Consider the following 22,178-nt stretch of genomic DNA (forward strand, 5'->3'; position numbering starts at 1 on the left):
AATAAAATAATAAAATGAAATAATAAAATAAAAATAGTTATTTGAGGCTGATATTGACTACTATACTTTCTTAAAATTAGTCTCAGTGCACTGAATAAATGATCAGACAGATGACGTTGTCAGTTTTATTCCTAATCTTAGGTTTGGCCCAGTTCGCTCGAGGTGACGTCGACCATATTGAGGTAAAGGGCAAACAATTTTTTAATTCTAGAACCGGCGAACCATTTTACATTAGAGGTGTTGATTACCAACCCGGTGGCTCTTCCGATGTCAGTGAGAAGAAAGACCCTTTGTCTGACCCAGAAGCGTGTGCTCGTGATATTGTGTTGTTTCAAGAACTAGGGATTAATACTGTTCGGATTTATTCCGTCAATCCAGACTTGAATCATGATAAATGTATGACGATACTGGCGACAGCGGGAATATATTTGATCCTAGATGTGAACTCACCCATGGAAAATCAGCATTTAAATAGATATCAACCATGGACCACTTATAATGAAATCTATCTGGAGCACGTACTCAAGGTCGTTGAACAGTTCTCACATTACGACAATACATTGGGATTTTTTGCTGGTAATGAGATTGTAAATGATGAGCAGTCGGCTAAGCATTCGCCGCCTTATATCAAGGCAGTTGTCAAGGATATGAAAAAATACATCAAGAAAAACTCTCCACGGATAATACCAGTTGGTTATTCAGCAGCAGACGATCTTTTCTACCGAGTTCCTCTATCTTACTATCTAGAGTGCTGTGAAGATCCCGATGACGACATCAGTGTCGACTTTTATGGTGTCAATTCGTACCAATGGTGTGGAGTCCAAACAATGGAATCCTCGGGTTACGATGAGCTTGTTGAAGCTTACAAGAATTTTACCAAACCAGTGTTTTTCTCTGAGTTTGGCTGCAATGAAGTTCTACCCAGGCAATTCGATGAAATTAAAGCCCTTTACTCGAAGGATATGTGCGGTATCTTCAGCGGAGGTCTGCTATATGAATTTACACAAGGCCCTAACAATTATGGGCTTGTCGATTTGGACTCTGATGGTAACGTGCGGCTGCTGGACGACTTTACTACACTAAAAAATCATTATAATACCACCAAGATGCCCTCTAAGAGTGATTTGGAACAAGCCATTACTGCTGACAATACACTGACTAAACTAGACGAATCGCAAAGAAACGTGGCAATCTGTCAGAAGAGTTACGAGAATTTGAAGATTGACGGAAAAGTTGCCAGTGGTCTTGCCGACAATCTCATCAAGAAAGGTGTGACAGTGGATCATGGAAACTATGTTGACTTGAACGACGACGACTTGACTACAAAATTTGAAATATTAAACGCTAACGGTGACGAATGGAAGGGTTCAAAGAGTATTAGAAAGGTCAACCACATGACTGCCTCCGAAAGATCGAGAGGCACTAGTGAGAACCCCAATGGAGGGACGACCGGAGTTGGTTCAAGAGGTAGCAAGAATCATGCAGTCAAAAGTTTATCCGTTCCTTTTAAAATCATGCCTATAGTTTTAGCGCATATGCTCTATCATTTTTTAGTTTAGTTAGCCAAAGCTGAAATTCAGCGTTAAGAGAAAAAACTAAAATTACTTAAACTACCAGCTTAACCTTTTACATCTGTCATTCTCGACCCGTAGGAATAGAGAACATATCCATCTTTATCTCGTACTTCAATTGGTACGTTAACATTGAGTACTGGCTTCAACAGTATTTCCCAATCATATCTGGTTCTGGGAGTGCAAAAGAGCCACCGCTTCAACATATGTATCCTGACAGATTTGAACTCTGAAAGAGATTTAAGAAAGAACCATGAGTTAAGATTAGGTATGTCCTGGAACATCTTAAAGTTTTCATGATTATTCAGAATATCTGATGAAATCTCACTTAGTGTGTCTATCATTGTGGGGCCAGCAGTGCCACCACCAAAGGAGACTTGAATGGAGTCACGCAAGCAATTCTTGACAGCATCATTCCAGTAGTACTGTCGGTCTTGATCTGTACCATTGGCGCGCGACGTTCGAAGGGGTATTAATGTCTGCTGATCGTCAGCCAAGGGCCTTAACAATCTGTCACAAAATAGCTGAGGCGACATTGGAAAGACATTGGTAAATGGAATGTTAACTATGCTGATGTTGATATTTTTGCGAGGCAGCCTATCCCACAATTTCTTGTAATAATGGTAAAAGACATGGAATGCGGGAACACGTAAAAACTTGAAAAAATCACTTTGTGAATTTGTGATAATGGCCATTTTCCTATTCCCAAGTTGGCTCTGGACCGTCGCCCTCGTAAGATAGTTTCTGTCGATGGAAAGTACCACTGGAGACGTTGGTGGTGGGGCTAATAAACTGTTATCAACTGGCGGATCAAGTAAAGTCTCTGTAACTGACGCTAGGTCGCCGTCACTGTCCTCATTATACTCCGCAGAAATATCCTGCTTCTTATAGTAGTAATCATCACTTACTATTGCCTCATCAACAAAGCACTTACTATTACAATCAATTGTTAGGTGTGTCAGTGAAGTAAAACAACTGCAAAGCAGCATATCGAATTTACTTGTGATTTGTAAGAGCTGCAATTCTTTAACGCATTTGAAGTATTGATGAAATAATTTCAAAATCCCACTGCCCGGTAGAATGTGGCAGGATTTTAGTGTTAGCTTACGAGTTGTCGAGTGAACATCGTAGAAGCCCGGCAAGTCTGTCTTTAAATGGAATGGCATAAACTCCCACGGAGTATCGAGAGATTCAGTGTCTATGATAACATTTTGCAAGATCAATTCATTTATAATTCCAAAACAGCACAATAAGTTTGGCCTCAAGTGAACTTGATGCTTATTCCTTTTATCTAGAGCCGCTCTTATCTCTAGAGTTGGTACTCGCGGCAAAGCGTGAAACCTTCTCTCATAGTCCGAGGCAAAGCTCTCTGAGAGTTCGAAAGTTCTCAAATCGTTCCTATTCATCGATTGCTGACCGTTTATAATCTTCTTAAAGAAATCCCTCGATCCGTCGTTCATAACTGAGTACCACAAGGGAATCTTGAAGCCCGGTTGCACTTCATCAAGGATTATATGTGTCAGATTAGGTAGATAATCCACGATATCAAGGAGCAATTCGATATAGGTGTACTGGCTATAAGTACCTTCCAATTTGCATATACTCTTGTACCACTCAGCTGCCGCATGATCCAATTTATCAGAAGAGCGTCGTGAAGAGCTCCTTGACCTTCGATCCTTTGAGTGTGACCTTGATTGATTAGATGCAGAGAGCGCACTCTCATAGTGATAGGCTCCGCCTATGATTGATTGCTGATCTACCTTATTGTGAAACTTGCTATATTTGAGTAACGAATCCTGACATTGAGGATTTATAAATTTGATGGACCTCACCAAGAACCTCGCATTTTGTGAAGCACGACGGCTACCATGCCTCTCATTCAGCGCGTTGGATGTATGGAACTCAGAGTGTATTAAAGCATTAAATTTCAGTAGAGAAAGTTTATTATCCAACGTTATGTTCCTGTACAGGAACTGATCAGATGTAAGTTTATACAATGCGGAATTCACTTGACATAATGAAAGAAGGGTGTTGACATCCAGTTGTTCGAGAATCGCAGCTAGTACCTTGGGTGGGAGACTTAACAAAGATAATTCAGCTGTGCTTTTTGGGGTCGACTGACGTGGTTTTGGAGATCTCGTTCTTGCAGGGGAAGATTCCCTAGGCGGTTTCTCTTCCTTTGAGCTAATTGAGAAGTATTTCGAATTACCAAAGAGTTGCAGCCGTTTCATTTCAGTCACTTTCCATCAGTATTGGTGAGCCTTCTGTCCTTTTCAATCCTTTGTTGTATTACCTTCAACTAATTAAAGAGTCTTCCAATTTTCCATTAAACGGCCATATGACTCAGTCATGATGAAAAGTCGAAAAGAATAATAGAGCATTCGATTTGATTTGCTTACTGAAATGTATATTAATCAGATGCGGATATATACATATATGTTAAGTAGAGGACAGGTATTCAATCGTTCTTGCTCGAACCTGGGAGAGTATGAACAGTCTCGTTATCGAGCTTTCCTCTCAAGTTTTCTGGGGCGTCCTTGGCATGATGGCCTATAACATTCCTGAGTTCCTTTGGTATGTCTTCAAAGGCCAAATCGTCTGTTGTGGAGGATACAGACTCGCCCTTTGCCTTGAGTATATCTTCAATCGTGACGTGATCATCACGGAATATCTTTAAATGGTCAGCTATCAGATGCCTGTTCTTACATGAAGGGCACGTTATCAGAACAGTGCCACCTGTATAAGCCTGCTTGGACATTGTGTGTGAAGACCTCGTGTTGCACTTCTTACAGGTGAAAGCTATCATGAGCATTGGCTTATCGACTTTGAAGGAACCCAATTTGCGAGATCCATCATTGGCACCATCTTGGTTTAATCTGATCGACGATGAAGTAAAAGAATGTCTCTGCAACAGTGGAGTCAACGATGTAGATCTTCTTACGTTGCCGCAAATAACTCTTCTCAGCGAGTTGGCATAGTGTCTAGTAAACAAACGTGGTATCATTGTGACTTTATTCAATACTTTAGAGCCTCTTTAGAGCGTGTTATTCATCCGTGGTAGTGAAGCTAGATGATCTAAGTTTATATAAAAAATGTATATCTTAAAAGGCGAACACGTAAAGACACTGTTAATCAAAAGTACCATTGAAAGTGGCTATGACGATGGCTAATGAATGTGGGAAGAATGGAGAAGGGCAATTGTCACCTGAGAAAGAACAAGAGATTACAAACCGGATCTTGAAACGAGCAGAGCTAGCCCAAATGACGCGACAGTTGAAGATGAAACTGAGTAAAGTACCGACCTCCAGAGAGGCTTCACCAGTCAAGAATCGCAGAAAGAGAGTTGTGGATAGTAGCGACCATGAAATAACAGAGGCGATCGCCAGAGTTTCACCAGTGAAGAAAGAATGGATTAAAGGTAGGTTGGGGGAAGATGAGGCAGAAAACGCGAGTAGTGGAGCTACATCACCCGTTAAGGATCTCAAAAAGCTTGGTACACCTCCACCAGCACCACCTACATCCTCTTCATCATGTATGCGCGACTTAAATTCTTCCAGAGACGGTCAAGCGATGCCCTCTACTCCAGGACGTACCAGAAGCCGCAACAGAAATGCATTACCGCTGGTAATATCAACCTCTTCCGATGGCCAAGTCACACAACCGATAGTATCGACCCCCCAGAGAAGTGTAAACGGCAAGAAGGGTGATCACGGCGAAAACGAAGTAGGTGCAGATCTACTGATGTTCCTAGCGGCAAGTCCTTACACTTCTACTACGAACAGCAACCGCCAAACAAGAATGCCATCCACTCCAATGGCCTACATGTCGCATAACGGCGGTCAACAAGACTCTGAAGACGCCATTCGCTTCTCGCATATGAAACCAAGCATGTCTTCCCCGCAAAGCACTTTCAAAGTTCCCTCTCATGTAATCAATCACAACTACAACAACCACAACTCATCGGAAGTTCTCATTGAGCCACCATCAATCTACTCAAGCTCTACACATTCGCCCTCGCCATCAAAAAGAAGACACATGGGTGTTCCTGAACCAACACACATCCCAACTACACCATCAAGAGAACTACGCTCATCCCATCTACTGAGAACTCCGAATTTCAACATGGGAGATTATGTTCATGCCCTTTTTAGTCCCTCCCCCAGAGTCCCAAGCACTGCTACAAGCAGGCCAGCAACCGCGCAAGATCTACGTAACAACAGGGGCTAGCCAACTAGACACCAATTGACCAAAAAAGACGATCTGGTGGACAGTTCTTGGCGTTTCAAAGCTCGTTGAAGCTCCAGATGGCCGTGGCGCACGTGTTACGAAGCTGGTCAAATTTTCACCGAATGGAACGCCTTTTGGCAGCAAGTTCGACCAACTTTACGATGAGATGAGGTACTCATAACTGGTCCAGATAGCACTTTGTTGGTTACTGTAAGACTTATCGAAAGTTATGGAATAGTGTGTTGCTTGGGAATAAAGAGGAGCATCCAAGATTAATATTCGCGGACGATTTAATCTGATAAGATCTTAAGGAGAAACTCAAAAAGTTATTGTTCTTTCAAGGACTAAGAAGTGAGAAATATACTATTGTATTATTCTCTTTAATATTGTGGGTTTTTGTCTACTGATGTTGACGGGTTAGTTACTCTTACGTTGACAGAGAAAGGATAGAAAACTTTAAGTATGTCTGATGCACATTCCAGAAACAGTTCCAATTCGGGTCTGTCTCCAACTACCTCTTTGGCCAGTTCGCTGGTTTCGATGAATACTGAGGACCATAATGGCTTATATGACCATAGACAACATCCGGAGTCTACGTTTATCGCTCAGAATAGTCCCACGGCTGTAGTTGCTGGCCGTTCTTCTCGCGCGAGGCCTGCTAAGTCTCATCAGGATGAGCCTCCGGCACCAGCCAGGCGCGGTTCAAGGGCCCATTCAATCAATGAGAATATTCAGAACGTGAGGAGCAGCAAGAAAAGCTCTCATCATTTGCCAAAAGTGGGAAATGTCGGAGTGGGACGTGCCATGAGTACAGTATCTGCAAGTCCTTATGATCAAAGATCAAGGGCAAACTCTATGGCATCTGCCGGTTCGATCACATCTAAGGTGCATATCTCGAAGACGTTGTCCCACATAAATGTACCACCGAAACAACAGCAACGAAGAGCTTCATTTGATAGTGATGATTCAAAGGCCTCTAGAGAGTCTCAGGAGACAGAGGAGGATGTTTGCTTCCCTATGCAACCTCAGTTGCACACTAGGGTCAATGGCATAGACTTTGACGAGTTGGAAGAGTTTGCTCAGCAATCAACAGAAGAGAATCAAAACTTAGCAATGATGAATCAGCATTCTTTGAACCAGACTTTCCAGGAAAATGGTCCGACATTCAAAAATGGCGGGAGCTCCAGCTCTACTTCGACAACTGTATCTTCTGCTGCTCTCAAATACACACCAAAGCAGCCTAGTAGCTCTGTGGAGGCTTCACCAAAGCATTCGTATATCAATCAAGCACTTGGTGTTTCATTTGGTCACAATAAAGTTGAAGGTGATGAACCGGAAGAAAAGTATAGCAAGAGCCAAGAAGATGCTGGAACATACAGATCGGATATACCACCAGAACAAGCGGGGGTTCCAAATCAACCGGGCTACTATGATCCAAACTTTCTGGCCCCTGATAGATTTTCGTTTTTCTCGTCAGAGTCGGAGGAAACCGTTCACGCAACTGATATAGCTTCTCTCGTGAAGCCAGGTCAGCACTTCTATGAATTATTCAGAGATGGAGAACCAACTTGGTGGTTAGATTGTTCTTGTCCTACTGATGACGAGATGAGGTGTATTGCAAAGGCGTTTGGTATCCATCCTTTGACTGCAGAAGATATCAGAATGCAAGAAACTCGTGAAAAGGTTGAACTTTTCAAGTCTTACTACTTCGTTTGTTTCCATACTTTTGAAAGTGATCATGAGTCAGCCGATTTCTTGGAACCAATAAACGTTTATATTGTTGTGTTCAGGTCAGGTGTGTTGACTTTCCATTTTGCCCCCATCTCTCATGCTGCTAACGTCAGAAGGCGTGTGAGGCAACTTCGTGACTACGTTAACGTGAGTTCTGACTGGATTTGTTATGCCATAATTGATGACATCACAGATAGTTTTGCTCCAGTGATCCAATCCCTCGAATACGAAGCCGATGCTATTGAGGATTCTGTATTCATGGCGAGAGATCTGGATTTCTCTCACATGTTGCAAAGAATTGGTGAAAGTAGGAGGAAGACCATGACGTTGATGAGGCTACTAAGTGGTAAAGCCGATGTTATTAAGATGTTTGCAAAGAGATGCCAAGATGAGGCTAATGGTATTGGACCAGCATTGACTTCTCAAGTTAATATTGCCAATTTGCAAGCTGGTGACAATGAAGCAGTAAGATTTGCTGTTCCAACTACAAAGCAACATCAACAATTTCAACAAACTGCCCAGCCAAGAGGCGATATTGCTCTTTATCTTGGTGATATCCAGGATCATTTACTGACCATGTTTCAAAACTTGCTTGCCTATGAGAAGATTTTCTCAAGGTCACACACGAATTACTTGGCCCAATTGCAAGTTGAATCCTTCAATTCTAACAACAAAGCTACTGAAATGTTGGGTAAAGTTACCATGCTGGGTACAATGCTGGTTCCGTTGAATATAATTCCCGGTTTGTTCGGTATGAACGTCACAGTGCCCGGTGAGGCCGGAAATCCTGCTTGGTGGTACGGTATTCTTGGAGTGATGATCCTACTCGCCCTTTCAGCGTGGTTCGGTGCCTCCTACTGGATTAAGAGGATCGATCCGCCAACGACTTTGAACGAAGCTGCTGAGAGTGGAGGTAAATCAGTCATTTCCAGTTTCCTTCCCAAGAGCGCCCGTAATCAACAGAATAAAGGTGCTGTCAACCCCCCTAATAGGCTCTTAGGTTATCCTCATAGTGGCCCATTACCTGCATCGAATAGGTCGGTGGCTAGTTGCCCTAGCAAATACAGTCGTTATGATTGATAACCGACGGTGATCCGACTTGAAGAGCGTCCCAGAGAACTGGGTTTCCTCTGTTTACTAAAAAACTGTGTAACATAGTCATTTTTGTTTGTCCTATTTATACAAAAGCTAATATAGATCTTTCTTGATATTGCACTATGCTATGCGGTTGATTTGTGCTTCTTCTTTTTGTGAGAGGCTTTCTTCTTCGTTTCAGCTTCTACCGGAACTTCAACGAAATCACTGTCCGCCTCCAGTCCCTTCTCAGTATGGAAAACCTCCTTCCTCCAGTCTCTTAGTCTTCTAGATTTGGTGACCTTTCTCTTATCTTTCATTCTCTGCTCTTTTGCTCTATATGGTGCAAATTTCTTCAAACCAATAAACTGATTTAATTGCGTATCGTCGGCAGCAAAGATCTCTCTCGTGCTCAAACCATAACTTTCGGGAGATACCTCTCTGTACCTAAACTTCAACTGCTGTTCATCCTTAGTGCGTGCTCTTGATTTTCTTTCCTCATTGTCCTTTTCAACTTCTTCAATTATACTTATCTTGTTTTGCTCCACTGCATCTTCAACTATTTCTTCCAACTCTCTTTTGCCCTTCTTTTGTAGCTTTTTGTCCTTTAGCTTCTCCTTCCTAGATTTTTTTGAAGATTCTTGTTCATCGGATTCTTCTTCATGCGATTCTTCTTCACCTTCAGCCTCCTGCTTTTCCTTATAGAAATCGGCCATTACTTCATCATCCTCATCCCAAGTTGGCTTCCCCTTCTGTCCATAGAACTCTTCATTGAATAGTTCACTCACTACTGTGTCCCACTCATTTTCTTTGAAATCGCTGTTTAATAGTGTATCTGTGATCTTCTTTACCATGTCTTGGTTTATGTCTGAACCGTACTCTTTCTTTAGTTGTTCTAGGACATCGGTCAATTTATGAATCTTTTCCTTCTTCTTCTTTTGAATGGATTTTTCCTTCTCAGTCTTCTCTACTTCCTTCACCTGCTTTTCCTCATCTCTCTTTCTTCTACGAGAAGAAGTCTCTGAACGCCTTAAAGTAGCCTGAGTACGGGCATATGACACAATAGTTGCAGCATTAGGATCCTCGTAACGGAAATTGTAAGCATTCTCGAATTTTTCCACTGCGTCCTCGAATTCCTCGTCATCTTCTTCCATGTTGGGATCGTTATCGAGAGGGATTACTTTATCGCCCTTTCTTGGAATCCAGGCCTGGTTATTAACGAACTCCGCTAAAAACTTCTCCTCATCCTGGTTGGGATTTGGTAATCTTAGTCTTGGAGTAGCTGTCTTGTTAGAAGGTTCCTTCTTCTTCAGAAAGTCGCCGTCGTTCTCATCCTCTTCTTCATCATTTTCATCCCCACTGAAGGCGTTCTTGATTTCATCAATCAATTGCGATCTTTCTTCTCGTTGTTGCGATGCATATGACTGTTCCCCATCAACCGTTGCTTCCTCATCGTCTGCAAAAGTGTTACCTGCAAGAATATTCATTCTATGGTAATCTTTCAAGTACACAGGTTTGTGCTTCTCGCCCTTGACCAGCTTCTCTGCGGCCTTTTCAGGATCTTCGAAAAACCTCACTTTTGGATCCAACAGTTTATCCTTCTCATTATTCTTGATAGCAGACAAAACACGATTAATACCATCTTCGACCTCTTCAGTAATCAATTCACCATAGTCATCCTCTTCCTCACTTGATGAAGATTCATCATCATCAGAATTCTCTTTCACAAATGATGGTGAGGTTACTTCTGGATTATTTTTGATAGCACTTTTCTCAAGTTCCAGTTTCTTACCAGATTCTCTTGCCTTCTTGGCGTTGGATTTCTTTCTAGGCATAGTCTATGGTTTCTAAAACTTATAGATATTGGGCAGATAGGTCCTCTATAGCCTTATTATAAGATGCGATGAGATGCGATGAGCTTTGATTTTTTTTCAATTTTCACTATTTGTCAAAATTTTTCCAATAATCAGTGCCTTTATATTCAAACTAGAAAGGGATAAACAACAGGCATTAAAATATCAAGCTACTTAGAGTCATTTAGAGGATGGAAACTGATCAACGTACGAGGTTGTTCCGTTTACCATTCAAATTTCCAAATTTTGCAGGTTTAAGAAAGATATCAGTGTATTTATCAGGGGTATTTTATGCACTGGGGTTTTGGTTCTTCTTAGATGCAGTAATATACTCAAAACACGCAAATGCATCTGATGTTCATGTTACATTTATCGATTGGATTCCATTCTTATGTAGCATTTTTGGGACGTTGATCGTGAACTCTATTGAGAAGAACACCCTATTACAGGGGGCACTATCTAATGGTGGGGGGATGAGTTCATTTGCAGGTAGTGATTTGGATTCTGCAATGGCATGGCAAGCCCGTGCTGTGCTGTTCTTTGGATTTGCACTATTAGCAGGTGGATTATCTGGCTCGATAGTGGTTCTCATCATAAAATTTCTGGCTAAGGATTATAACACTTATCCAACAGTTGGAATGGGTGTGAACAATGTCCTTGGCAATTTCTTTATCCTATTGAGCTGCGTTGTGTTGTGGATTGCGCAGAACATGGAGGATGAATATTCATATTCATTAACTCTTTAGACATAATTAGCATATAAAGTCGAAAACCTATTGATCTCTCATTACTATGTTACATTGCTATTAAGTTAGAAGGATGGGGAAATGCGAGAATAATAATCTATGTAAGATACCGGTCAATTATCCGTCTCAACAGTATCTCTTTTGGGTTTAACCTTATCGGCGAATTCACCTAAAATTTGTGATTCAAAATCGCTAAATTCGAAAAGGTTGGGCAAATGAACCGGTTGAGTTTGTCCCCTTGGAAAGAAATACTGTTCATTTCTCAAATCATCGAAAAATGGATGTGCCATAATACGTCTTGGAGATAATCTCGCTTGTGGTTCATAAACTAGTACTTTCATCAATAAATCAATTCCGTCGGGACCAGCATGACTGAAATGTTTTTCAAAGCGTTGTTGTGGTGAACCAGAGAACAAAGGTTTTGAGAATAAAGGTCCATCATAAGTAGCATTCGCGAAGAAAATAAATTTCTTATCCGGTGGACCTAGTAGCTTAGCGATTTCGCGCAATTGTAACAGAGGTTCTTGTCCTTGGAATACAGCTTTACCTATGAGCATTTCTCCTATCACACAACCTAACCCCCATATATCGATTTGAGTAGTATATTGAGTACAACCAACAATTAGTTCCGGAGCTCTATAGAAACGGGAACAAATATAACTGATCGAAGGTTGAGTTTGCTCCAATTTCTTCGCAGACCCAAAATCACAAATCTTTAAAACACCATTTGTTGGGTCAACCAATATATTTGAAGGTTTAACATCTCTGTGACAAATCCCAAAAGCATGCAAATAAAGCATACCGCGAGCAATCTGATAACTGTAAAGCTTTACATGCTTGATTGGTAACTCAAGCTTATTAGAAGCATACCGACTAATTTCAATTTGCAAAGTCTCCGGTAAACATTCCATAGCCAAATGTTGATAAACTTTACCGTCCTGCGGAGACACATGCGTGAAGAAATACTCTAATTTCACAACATTTGGATGATCCGCTATCCTCAGGATCTGCAACTCTCTTGATTTATACTCTGTCTGCGCTGGAACCTTCTTTATGGCATAAGGTCCATACCATTTCTCTTTATCTGGGGTAATAAAAGCCTGAACCACTGTTCCAAAAGCACCATGACCAATCTTCCGATACTCCTTGATTAACATCCTTCTAGTATTATTTGAACGATTAGAAGTCACGTCATCGGCGACAAACTCGTCGCATTTCGTTCCTTGACTACTTGACATCTCTCGGGATGCACCAAACGCTCGATAAGCACTTGATCTAGCCTTTATATACTGCTTTATCCTTGTTGTTTATCGTCTTCAAGGTGGCGTTTTGTTGGTAAGATTGAGGATCTAGCGTCCTTTCCGACGACATCAACTTTTCACAACTAAAAGCTCACTTAAAGACTCCAATTAGACCATTAAAGAGACCCATTGGGAGTGTTTTGAACCATGCTAAAGCGATTTGGAGCATTCACCAGTCTTGCAAGAAGGTACAAATCGACTGGTCCAGTTTCATTTTCCAGTATAACAGATGGAAAAGAGATATCAAATGTGGTAAGTCCCAACAGAAATGAATCCTCCACTACTCGAAGCTTCAAACGTGATTTAAGACCTGTGAAATACGTTTTGAACTGTCTGTTTGCCAAAAATAATACTCATTTCACCTACTCTGCAATTGTGGAAGATGTACACTACATGAAGAACAACCCCGATGTTTCCTATAACAATGCATTTTTATACTATTTGAAACTACCTCAGAAAGTGAAATTTGCAATTTCAACAGGTTGTTTAGGATTTCGTAAAGCTGCTCGTGGTGAATATGAAGCTGCATTTCAAACATCTGCCAAAGTATTTCAAATGATTCAAGAGAAGAAATTGCTTGATAAGGATATAGAAATTGTACTCAAGGATTTCGGTAAGGGAAGAGCTGCATTTGTGGCAGCATTAAATGGTAAAGAAGGGACTGCCATCCGAAAGAATGTTACTAGAATAAGTGACAGGACTCCATTGAAATTCGGTGGTGTAAGAGCTCCAAGACTTCGTAGACTATAGTGTAAATATCATGTAAATACAGGAAAGATTGACTGTTTGGGCGCTTTGTGCTGTGGTTCACGGATTTATCAATCTCAAGCTGTGGTTTATGGCGTTTATGAAAAATTTTGAAAAATTTTTGAAAAATTAATGGACTGCTAGGCGGACCAGCCTAGAGGCTAGGCAGAGTGCTGGGCAGAGAGCTGAGCAGAGACACTTTCAGCTGGGCAGAACCACTAGGCAAGCCCTGTCTAGACCTCCCTTCTAGCCTACAGGCGTCTCGACCTGCCTAGCTAATACCTTCCTCTACGCTATAGACATATGATAATTATATGAAATTTCAATACTAGATATCAAGTGTTTACAGTACATCGAACACATCAACAAAAATGGCTCCATCCGCTAAGGCTACTGCTGCTAAGAAGGCCGTTGTTAAAGGTACCAATGGTAAGAAGGCTTTGAAGGTCAGAACCTCTGCCACTTTCAGATTGCCAAAGACTTTGAAATTGGCTAGAGCACCAAAATATGCCACTAAAGCAGTCCCACACCACATCAGATTGGATTCTTACAAGGTGATCGAACAACCAATCACTTCTGAAACCGCTATGAAGAAGGTTGAAGATGGTAACACTTTGGTTTTCCAAGTTTCTTTGAAGGCTAACAAGTACCAAATTAAGAGAGCTGTCAAGGAGCTATACGAAATTGATGTGCAATCAGTTAACACTTTGATTAGACCAAATGGTACCAAGAAGGCTTACGTTAGATTGACTGCTGACCACGATGCCTTGGATATCGCTAACAGAATCGGTTACATCTAATCGATTTTTATATGTATTTAGTACTTATAAGAAACTAATCATCGCCATTTTGACTTGATAGGATACGTAATATTGAGAGGAATAGGTTGACAATGTCGAGATAAAGCATCATTGCGCAGCGGACTTCTTCGCCGAGGTACATCTTGCGGAAGATAAGTTGTGTGTCGATGAAGAGATAGATGGAGAAGACCACTGCTCCCAGCCAGCCGTAGAGGATACTTACAGTACTGTTCATTCCACCGACAAAGATTGCGGAGAGTCCCACACCGATAAGTAGTAAAACTGCAAGGTTCAACCAGTAGTATATTGACGTTGCACTTTCCAGGGCTATTTGGAACCTACCGGAGAAGGCCATCAGAGAAACACCGACTACAACCACGAAGGTTACTACTAGTGCGCTTAGAACGATCTCTAGTGATTCGAACATCACACAACCGGCCATACAGTAACTTTCAGCAACTGTGAATAGACCCAATAATGCGTATTGCGTGCGTCCTTGTAAGCTATACCAAGGTGCAGGGCCTTCGTACTCTTCTGGACGAGGGGATAGTGCAAGCCAGATACATGATACCAGAGTAGTAATCGCAGCGACGATGTACAACCCAGTGTGCTTAATGAGGAACAGTTGAACTTTGGGGCTCTTGATAGTGAGGTAGCAGAATATCAGTGTACAGAGTAGTTGTGTTGATAGGATACTGTAAACTTTTGCCATAAACTGCTGACGAATTTCGAAATCGCATGAAACTATAGTAGTGGAGTATTTAAAATCATCGGGGATGTCTGAATGGTTGTGTGGACGTTCATCGGCTGAAGCAATAGCTTGGTAAGGAGGTGGAGCGCTCATCTTGAGTTCTTTGGTCCTTCTAGCAAGTTGGTGATTTTGTTAAAAGTGAAGGGATGTAAGCCGAGTTATATAATAATACAATTTTTGCTAGCGCCGCATTCAAGCGATGGGATGGGCAGACAAGGAAAAGGTGATAAGAGCTAGTTGAGATAGCTGGGCTTCGAGGTTGTTCTTCGTTAGTTTTCTCTCGTTAGAATGCTCATATTTTTATCCAGACTTTGTCTTGCACAAATATCTTATCGTGGCCATACGATCCAGAACCATGATGGATTTACTCTGTTAGTACCATGGCAAAGAGGATAGATTACGTGAGTGACTCCTAGCTCAACTAGGGCTTACATAAGTTATCAAACATATCTCTACGAACTAATCAAGTTCAGATCAACCTGGAAGAAATTATTATGTTTTGAATGGCGGTGAAGAGATACCAGACCAGCTTGTAAAGATAATAACTGATCAATTCCTTGATCTGACTTATTATTTGGACTAGGAAATTTAGATCTCAGAGTTATTCCAATGCTGAGGATCTCAGCAAATCTCTTCATCAATCAATAAGCTATCAATGTGGAACTGATTGAAAAAAATCCCCCAAATTGAAATTTCAGACTACAAGATTGGCAGTACACTGCATCGTTGAAAGAGCAGTCACTGAATTGATATACACTTAGAAGTCACTTGAAATTTATTCTTTTTTGAAATGTCAATGAGTCAAGTACATTAGATTACTCTTCAGGTTGCGATCGAAGCAACAATCACAAATCGAACAAGAAATTAAGATTCGAGTGAACAATCGACAGCACTGCCCATTGAAGGTGCTCAACAATGGTCGAACGAGCATTTAGAGCTCTATCATGACTGGCTGTGAACGTGGGCTTTCTCGCGCGGGCCGCATTCATTGTGGTCAAATAAGTCGCAATGAACACTAAAAAATACGCATATAAATGGCCATGGGTCCGGGGCTTTATAGTATGAACAAACCTCAGGGTCCCTGGAGCGCTGATGATCTCTCTAAGGGCTTGGTTTATGGTTTTGGTGTTGTATTTGATCGCTATTTGCACACTGCTATCGCGCAGTGCTACTAATAGTGACTTCCTGTTTCTTTCCAGTGTGGATAAAAGAGATCTGGATGGTACGGGTCATCGTATGGATCATTTGGGTCTTACCGGTGGTAAACTTATCAGATTATTTGAGAAACATTTAGTACATGTTGCGTCGAAAGATCGAGGTGATGTACCGATAAAGGTTTCCAGGTACTATGACGCCTTCAAGGATTATTTATTTGATGAATCTAGTAAATGCAACCCTGTTCGTTCTGTAGTGGCTAGACTTACCAGAGATGTGGAACCCGTTCCTATACACTCGCATAATGATTATTGGAGATCCTTACCACTTTTTGAAGCCTTGGCTTACGGGGCTACAAGTGTCGAGGCAGATGTTTGGATAGTAAAAGATCCACAGGATTCGCAGAAAAATGCTTTAGCGGTTGCTCATAATGAGAATTATATCGATTCGGTGCATCAAAGTCTCGACAACCTTTATACCGATCTACTATTACAAATGCTTAATGAAGTGAATTGCCAGGATGAAGACCGTTCTCATGGGGTGTTTTTTGACTCGCCAGAGACTACGTTGTTCCTTTTCATTGATTTTAAATCCCAGGATAATCGTGAGACTTATTCGCTACTAATGAATAGGTATTTGAAACCGCTTATCGACCAAAACTATACGAGTTACTACGATATGAACCAACATAAAATGGTGTGGAGACAAATTACTGTGGTCTTAACCGGAGATTTCCCCAATGATCTTGATGTTGTGGATGAGGATCTGGACCATGGGTATTTCCACGATGACAAGAGATATGTTACATTGGAATCCAGTATAATAGACCAATCAACAATGATTCCGAACACTTCCGTCATGGCAGCTTCCTCCTTTTCTGAAATGCTAGAAGGATGTCACTCATCTCTGGCAAATGCTGTCTGGCGTGGTCGTTTAGACCATCAAGAAATTACCTGCATGAAATCGATGATCAGCAAAACACAACAAAATGGGGTCAGAACGAGAATCTGGGGGGTTCCTAATTGGCCTCGGCGTACGGTCAAGACATTTTGGAGGCAGATTGTCGACGATTTGCAATCCGACGTCCTGAATGTGGATAAATTACGTCTCGCTACTCGTCGGTTTTAGACTCAACTCAAAACTAATTTAATTTATAGAAAATAATAATTAATTCCGCTAGTCAAATATACGTCAACTGACGTACCAATTGTCATGGAAAGTAATTTCAAACCAATCTCAGCAGAGATTAAGCTTGAGAAGAAATAAATCAAAAATTAAAAGACCCACCCGTTCCTACCAAGATCGCTCAACGATTTTATTTCACCGAGGTGAAACACGTCTTAACCAAAAGTTTCGATTCTTTCGAATCATGTTCTTCAAACGGCCTATTACATCACAACTCATATTATAAACCATTCAACCTTCTCCCAGAAACTTAATCCCAGGGAATCAACAGTCATCACGAGTCACAACTATTGTAATAGTCCTTTCGAGAGAACAACTTTCCGATAAAACTCTCTTGAGTAATCCCAGCTCCCCCAACACTGATTGTACTCAGTGTCATACTTCTCCAGGCAGAAGGAAAAAAGGGCCCTAACAAAACACAGGATAAGAATCCCACATATTGCCAGAACGAGGAAACGGAACGTCAGCAAGTACACTCTTCGCATGTATGTGCAATCGTCGAGGAAGCTTACGTCAATTGATCTATGAAGAAAACCGCATAGCATCCCTCAATTGAAGATGCATACTTGGCCAGTAGGACTTCTTGATCTCCCCTGGCATCTTAAGGTAAGTATGGGGATTTAAGAAGAGAAAGTTAATGTAAGAAGTTGGTGAAAGTTGGCCTTTTTATACAATTTTTCAGCGAAAAATTACCTATGTGCTGGGTAAATTTTGGTGACAGTAAATAAAATAATGATGAAATAATAAATAGATATTAAATATTTATTATATCGATGGAGGCCATTCTATAAGTCGTAGAGCCAACGTTTCGTATTAGTACGTATTGGAAATCGTTGGTTTTGGCGTCGATGAAACCATGTGCGACACCTTTGCCTTCACCAAGATGGAACGCGCCGCTTGTGATGAACCCAATAAGGTCTGTGATTGATGGCACAGGGTGCTCTATTTCATGGTCCAGTCTGCCGTCTGCCCGATATATACCATTTTTTACTTTTTGCCAATGTTCTCGGTCTTGAGCTGGTATTTGGTAAATTCTTGCATTATCTCTGGGACGACCTCTCTCGATGTAGGTACATGAAACTGGAATTACATTGAGTGCGGTTTGGCTTATTGACAGCTGGATTGGTTCTTGCCATTGCTGCTCTCCCGAGCTTGTGCCAGGGACAGAAAGCTTGATAGGATTGTCGCTCAAAGTTTGATCGACGGCGTTGAGGTCTTTGTGAAGCTCAAAAATATCGTTTACCGTCTGGATCTCTCGCACCCCGTTGGGACCAAACTGCGATGTCTTGGCGACTTCGACTAGTTTCAATGGCTTCTCGCTCAGAAAGGTGAGACCATTTCTCAGTAGTTGCAAGAGTTTCCAATCGCAGGTGAAAGCGTCACCAATTTCACCATCAAATGCGGGAACAGAGTCTTTGTGCAGTCCTGGTATCTTTTCAAAATTTACTCTTTTAGAAAGTGGCTTCTTCTGCCATCTACTTCTCAGGGCATCTCCCTTATACGTATTCTCAGCGTAGCCAACCTCGGTGAATGGGTAGTCATCAGGGAAATACAGCTTCCTATTCTCATAGTTTAGCTGCTGCTGCTGTCTGAGCCCGAAGTGATAGATCCGAGAGACTCTGTTAAGTTGGTGCCAGAATGGTAGCAACCAGAACCAGGGTAGAACTATAACCCAGTCCTTATTCTGTTGTCTCTTGGCCAGTAACAGGGGTATAGATGGGTCTTCTGATCCATATGGAATTATATTCTTGTGTTGATTTGGAGTTTTTGATAACAGCGCTTGTCGTCTCTTAGCGAGTTCTTTTAGAGTTTGTTGATTATTGTAAGATTGGTCCCTTTCAGTTGCGGTACACAACCTCTTCAACACTGCCGTAACTTCTTCTAGTGGAAAGTCGTTTTGTAAGCTTACTATATCGTCTGTTGTGGGAACACCATTAACATCTGAAGTATGAACCCGTCTTGGTCTCGACAGATGCCTGGGATCTACGCAGTTAAATGCAAACATCGTCCTGTGTGGTAGGTTACTTGTATCTGTAACTCTCGAAATCCTCTTTAACTGCTGATACGAAGAGGAAGGACCACTGCTCCTCAATATCGACGAAAGTGCGACTAACGATTTCGCGCCTTTAAGCGTTATACTACCGAGAGCATATCGACAATCTTCGATTTGTAGTCCTTCTGGCAATTTCTGTAACAAAATTTCAAAAACCCTGGTGTATATTGATGGATGAAGCCTTATAAGAGCGGTGCCGAAATCAATCCACAGCAAATCCATTTCACCCAGGACGACAGGCGATTCCTCACTTATATCATGCACAAATCCTTCGAACCATGTTTTTGAATCCCTATACTTTCTAATCACCCCACGCTTATTAGTCAACTTCGACACTAATTCCTTCAGCGGTTCCGAATCTCCACCGCTCAGATCTCGAAGAATCATTGTCCCATAGAAACTGGAATCCATGCACAGTGCTCCATCCGAAGCAGCAACACTTCCTCCAAGCCTGTGAGCCATCTTAAAGCATTTCTGAGTTGGTGACCAAGGAACTTGGAATCCCCATCTCTTGATCATATGAGACCTCTTCGCATGCCAGATATGGGTTGGAAGCCAAGTAAAATGCCTCTGCCTCTTACAGTACTTGACTCGACCTCTAGGGATGGGAGCCAGGGCCCCCACGCTCATATTATCATAACTGCCCGTACGGTTGGTCAGTAAACGCCCAGAATCGCGATTCTCCGGCTTTAAAGTCTTCCGCAAAACTCTCAATTTCTGTCTCAGATTACAATTCGCTGCAGTCACATCCGCAGGTAAAGCGATCTTCATCGAAGTACACTTACCAGCCAATCTCAGCAGTCTCGCCGACATCTTTGCTCTATACAACTGGTATGCATTCAACCCATGTTTTTTTCCCTTTCCACTCTTGCTTGTAGTCGTCTGATCACTCTTCAACATCTCACGTAGAGCCCTATTACGCATTCTCATTGGTATCCTTTTCACATTGTGCGAAGCAGTACGTCTACGCAGTTTCCTCGGCAGCGATTGAAATACTCTTGTACAACTAGCAGCCTTTGATTTATCCATAGCTGTTTGCAATTGCCTAATCTCATACTCTCGGGATCCAATAAACTCCTGCACCTTCAGCATCCCGCCACTTTCGCTCAGCTCATTAGAGCCAGCCGCTTCTGCCCGTATAGTCCTTGCATCCCTCACTTTTTGCCGCTTAAATTGCTGGTTCTTGTTCAATTGCTTCCTACCACCAGACATACCCACTCACAGCACCAGAAAAACTCTCAGACACCAATTCAAGCTCCTTAATCATCATCTCATCGCCTGTCAAATCGTTATATTACTGAAACTTTTCAGTGAAAGATCAAGCTGTCCGGGTCAACCATGGTCTATTTCGAGCCACCGGACAAAAAAGAAGTCAGAAGCCACCTTTCTGAAAATTATCCAATTTAGAATGAAAAATTAATGAAAATCAGCGAATTTGCCTATAAGAACGATCGAAGACCGCTAATTTTTGGCGAGATTCCTTGTTATCAGCCATTTATTCAATGCGTGGTTTACCACCTGAGATTTCATCTTCAATCCGCTAACGTTTTTAACTTTTCTTGTCGTAATCTCGATTCTTTATTACATTGTAGTCACTAGAAGTGCGTTCGAATTAATTGTTAGATATGGTCAACGTAGTGCTTGGCTCTCAATGGGGGGACGAAGGTAAAGGCAAGTTGGTCGATTTGCTAGTGGGCCATTACGATCTTGTTGCCCGTTGTGCTGGTGGAAATAACGCTGGTCATACGATCGTGGTCGATGGTGTGAAGTATGATTTCCATATGTTGCCATCTGGGTTGGTTAACCCAGGTTGTCAAAACTTGTTGGGAAATGGTGTTGTCATCCACGTTCCATCGTTCTTTAAGGAATTGGAGGATCTTGAAGCTAAAGGTTTGAAAGATGCTAGAGGAAGATTGTTCATTTCTTCGAGAGCTCATTTGGTCTTTGATTTCCATCAGCGTACTGATAAGTTGAGAGAACTTGAATTGTCTGGTCGTGCAAAGGATGGTAAGAACATCGGTACCACTGGTAAAGGTATTGGTCCAACTTATTCTACCAAGGCTTCGAGGTCTGGTATCAGAGTTCACCATCTGGTAAATGATAATCCAGAATCTTGGGATGAATTTGTCACTAAGTATAGAAGACTATTAGAGACCAGAAGGCAACGTTATGGTGATTTCGACTATGATGCTGAAGAAGAATTGGCTCGTTTCAAGAAATACAAGGAAGAATTGAAACCATTTGTTGTGGATTCCGTGGTTTTCATGCACAAGGCTATTGAAGCCAAAAAGAAGATCTTGGTTGAAGGTGCCAATGCTTTGATGTTGGATATTGATTTCGGTACTTATCCATTCGTCACTTCCTCTAACACTGGTATCGGTGGTGTGGTTACTGGTTTGGGTATCCCACCACGTACTATCGATGAAGTTTACGGTGTTGTCAAAGCCTACACTACTAGAGTCGGTGAAGGTCCTTTCCCAACTGAGCAATTGAACGAGTTCGGTGAGAAATTGCAAGAAATTGGTGCCGAGTTTGGTGTCACTACTGGTCGTAAGCGTCGTTGCGGTTGGTTAGATCTTGTCATACTGAAGTACTCTACTTTGATCAACGGTTACACCAGTTTGAATATAACAAAATTGGATGTTCTAGATACTTTCAAAGAGATCCCAATCGGTATCTCTTATTCTATCAACGGTAAGAAATTGGATTTGTTCCCAGAAGATTTGACTACTTTGGGTAAAGTCGAAGTTGAATACGTTACTTTGCCAGGTTGGAACCAGGACATTACCAAGATTAAGAATTACGATGACTTACCAGAAAATGCCAAGAAATATCTGAGTTACATCGAAGATTTCGTTGGTGTCCCAATTGAATGGGTTGGTACTGGTCCATCAAGAGACAGCATGTTGCACAAGAACATCAAATAGAGTAAATACTCAATTTTTCTAGTCTAATTACATAACAAACTCTCATTATATAAAACG

The 22,178-nt window shown here is 41.6% G+C and overlaps 14 protein-coding genes across 14 annotated transcripts; 8 read left to right on the forward strand and 6 right to left on the reverse strand.

Annotated features, from left to right (window-relative positions):
• Positions 1-98: 98 nt before the first annotated feature.
• Positions 99-1,559, forward strand: GAS4 (1,3-beta-glucanosyltransferase; the record flags this gene model as incomplete). The annotated part of the gene is made up of 1 exon (XM_003678548.1): positions 99-1,559. The coding sequence occupies one exon, from the start codon at positions 99-101 to the stop codon at positions 1,557-1,559; it is 1,461 nt and encodes a 486-aa protein (XP_003678596.1).
• Positions 1,560-1,618: 59 nt separating this feature from the next.
• SKP2 (putative SCF ubiquitin ligase complex subunit SKP2) lies at positions 1,619-3,802 on the reverse strand (the record flags this gene model as incomplete). Its single annotated transcript, XM_003678549.1, has 1 exon — positions 1,619-3,802. The coding sequence occupies one exon, from the start codon at positions 3,800-3,802 to the stop codon at positions 1,619-1,621; it is 2,184 nt and encodes a 727-aa protein (XP_003678597.1).
• Positions 3,803-4,029: 227 nt separating this feature from the next.
• Positions 4,030-4,575, reverse strand: ZIM17 (Zim17p; the record flags this gene model as incomplete). The annotated part of the gene is made up of 1 exon (XM_003678550.1): positions 4,030-4,575. The coding sequence occupies one exon, from the start codon at positions 4,573-4,575 to the stop codon at positions 4,030-4,032; it is 546 nt and encodes a 181-aa protein (XP_003678598.1).
• Positions 4,576-4,733: 158 nt separating this feature from the next.
• STB1 (Stb1p) lies at positions 4,734-5,798 on the forward strand (the record flags this gene model as incomplete). The annotated part of the gene is made up of 1 exon (XM_003678551.1): positions 4,734-5,798. One exon carries the CDS (start codon positions 4,734-4,736, stop codon positions 5,796-5,798), a length of 1,065 nt encoding a protein of 354 aa, XP_003678599.1.
• Positions 5,799-6,260: 462 nt separating this feature from the next.
• ALR1 (Mg(2+) transporter ALR1) lies at positions 6,261-8,609 on the forward strand (the record flags this gene model as incomplete). Its single annotated transcript, XM_003678552.1, has 1 exon — positions 6,261-8,609. The coding sequence occupies one exon, from the start codon at positions 6,261-6,263 to the stop codon at positions 8,607-8,609; it is 2,349 nt and encodes a 782-aa protein (XP_003678600.1).
• A 140-nt stretch (positions 8,610-8,749) lies between these two features.
• KRI1 (Kri1p) lies at positions 8,750-10,438 on the reverse strand (the record flags this gene model as incomplete). The annotated part of the gene is made up of 1 exon (XM_003678553.1): positions 8,750-10,438. The coding sequence occupies one exon, from the start codon at positions 10,436-10,438 to the stop codon at positions 8,750-8,752; it is 1,689 nt and encodes a 562-aa protein (XP_003678601.1).
• A 209-nt stretch (positions 10,439-10,647) lies between these two features.
• Positions 10,648-11,202, forward strand: VPS68 (Vps68p; the record flags this gene model as incomplete). Its single annotated transcript, XM_003678554.1, has 1 exon — positions 10,648-11,202. The coding sequence occupies one exon, from the start codon at positions 10,648-10,650 to the stop codon at positions 11,200-11,202; it is 555 nt and encodes a 184-aa protein (XP_003678602.1).
• A 113-nt stretch (positions 11,203-11,315) lies between these two features.
• On the reverse strand, positions 11,316-12,440 carry MCK1 (serine/threonine/tyrosine protein kinase MCK1; the record flags this gene model as incomplete). Its single annotated transcript, XM_003678555.1, has 1 exon — positions 11,316-12,440. One exon carries the CDS (start codon positions 12,438-12,440, stop codon positions 11,316-11,318), a length of 1,125 nt encoding a protein of 374 aa, XP_003678603.1.
• Positions 12,441-12,650: 210 nt separating this feature from the next.
• On the forward strand, positions 12,651-13,253 carry MRPS18 (mitochondrial 37S ribosomal protein uS11m; the record flags this gene model as incomplete). The annotated part of the gene is made up of 1 exon (XM_003678556.1): positions 12,651-13,253. One exon carries the CDS (start codon positions 12,651-12,653, stop codon positions 13,251-13,253), a length of 603 nt encoding a protein of 200 aa, XP_003678604.1.
• A 368-nt stretch (positions 13,254-13,621) lies between these two features.
• Positions 13,622-14,050, forward strand: RPL25 (60S ribosomal protein uL23; the record flags this gene model as incomplete). The annotated part of the gene is made up of 1 exon (XM_003678557.1): positions 13,622-14,050. One exon carries the CDS (start codon positions 13,622-13,624, stop codon positions 14,048-14,050), a length of 429 nt encoding a protein of 142 aa, XP_003678605.1.
• Positions 14,051-14,084: 34 nt separating this feature from the next.
• On the reverse strand, positions 14,085-14,894 carry BXI1 (Bxi1p; the record flags this gene model as incomplete). Its single annotated transcript, XM_003678558.1, has 1 exon — positions 14,085-14,894. One exon carries the CDS (start codon positions 14,892-14,894, stop codon positions 14,085-14,087), a length of 810 nt encoding a protein of 269 aa, XP_003678606.1.
• A 999-nt stretch (positions 14,895-15,893) lies between these two features.
• AIM6 (Aim6p) lies at positions 15,894-17,084 on the forward strand (the record flags this gene model as incomplete). The annotated part of the gene is made up of 1 exon (XM_003678559.1): positions 15,894-17,084. One exon carries the CDS (start codon positions 15,894-15,896, stop codon positions 17,082-17,084), a length of 1,191 nt encoding a protein of 396 aa, XP_003678607.1.
• An 811-nt stretch (positions 17,085-17,895) lies between these two features.
• POP1 (ribonuclease P/MRP protein subunit POP1) lies at positions 17,896-20,406 on the reverse strand (the record flags this gene model as incomplete). The annotated part of the gene is made up of 1 exon (XM_003678560.1): positions 17,896-20,406. The coding sequence occupies one exon, from the start codon at positions 20,404-20,406 to the stop codon at positions 17,896-17,898; it is 2,511 nt and encodes an 836-aa protein (XP_003678608.1).
• A 413-nt stretch (positions 20,407-20,819) lies between these two features.
• On the forward strand, positions 20,820-22,121 carry ADE12 (adenylosuccinate synthase; the record flags this gene model as incomplete). Its single annotated transcript, XM_003678561.1, has 1 exon — positions 20,820-22,121. One exon carries the CDS (start codon positions 20,820-20,822, stop codon positions 22,119-22,121), a length of 1,302 nt encoding a protein of 433 aa, XP_003678609.1.
• Positions 22,122-22,178: the final 57 nt, after the last annotated feature.

Source organism: Torulaspora delbrueckii, chromosome 1 (assembly GCF_000243375.1).
Source record: "Torulaspora delbrueckii CBS 1146 chromosome 1, complete genome".
Classification (NCBI taxonomy): domain Eukaryota; kingdom Fungi; phylum Ascomycota; class Saccharomycetes; order Saccharomycetales; family Saccharomycetaceae; genus Torulaspora; species Torulaspora delbrueckii.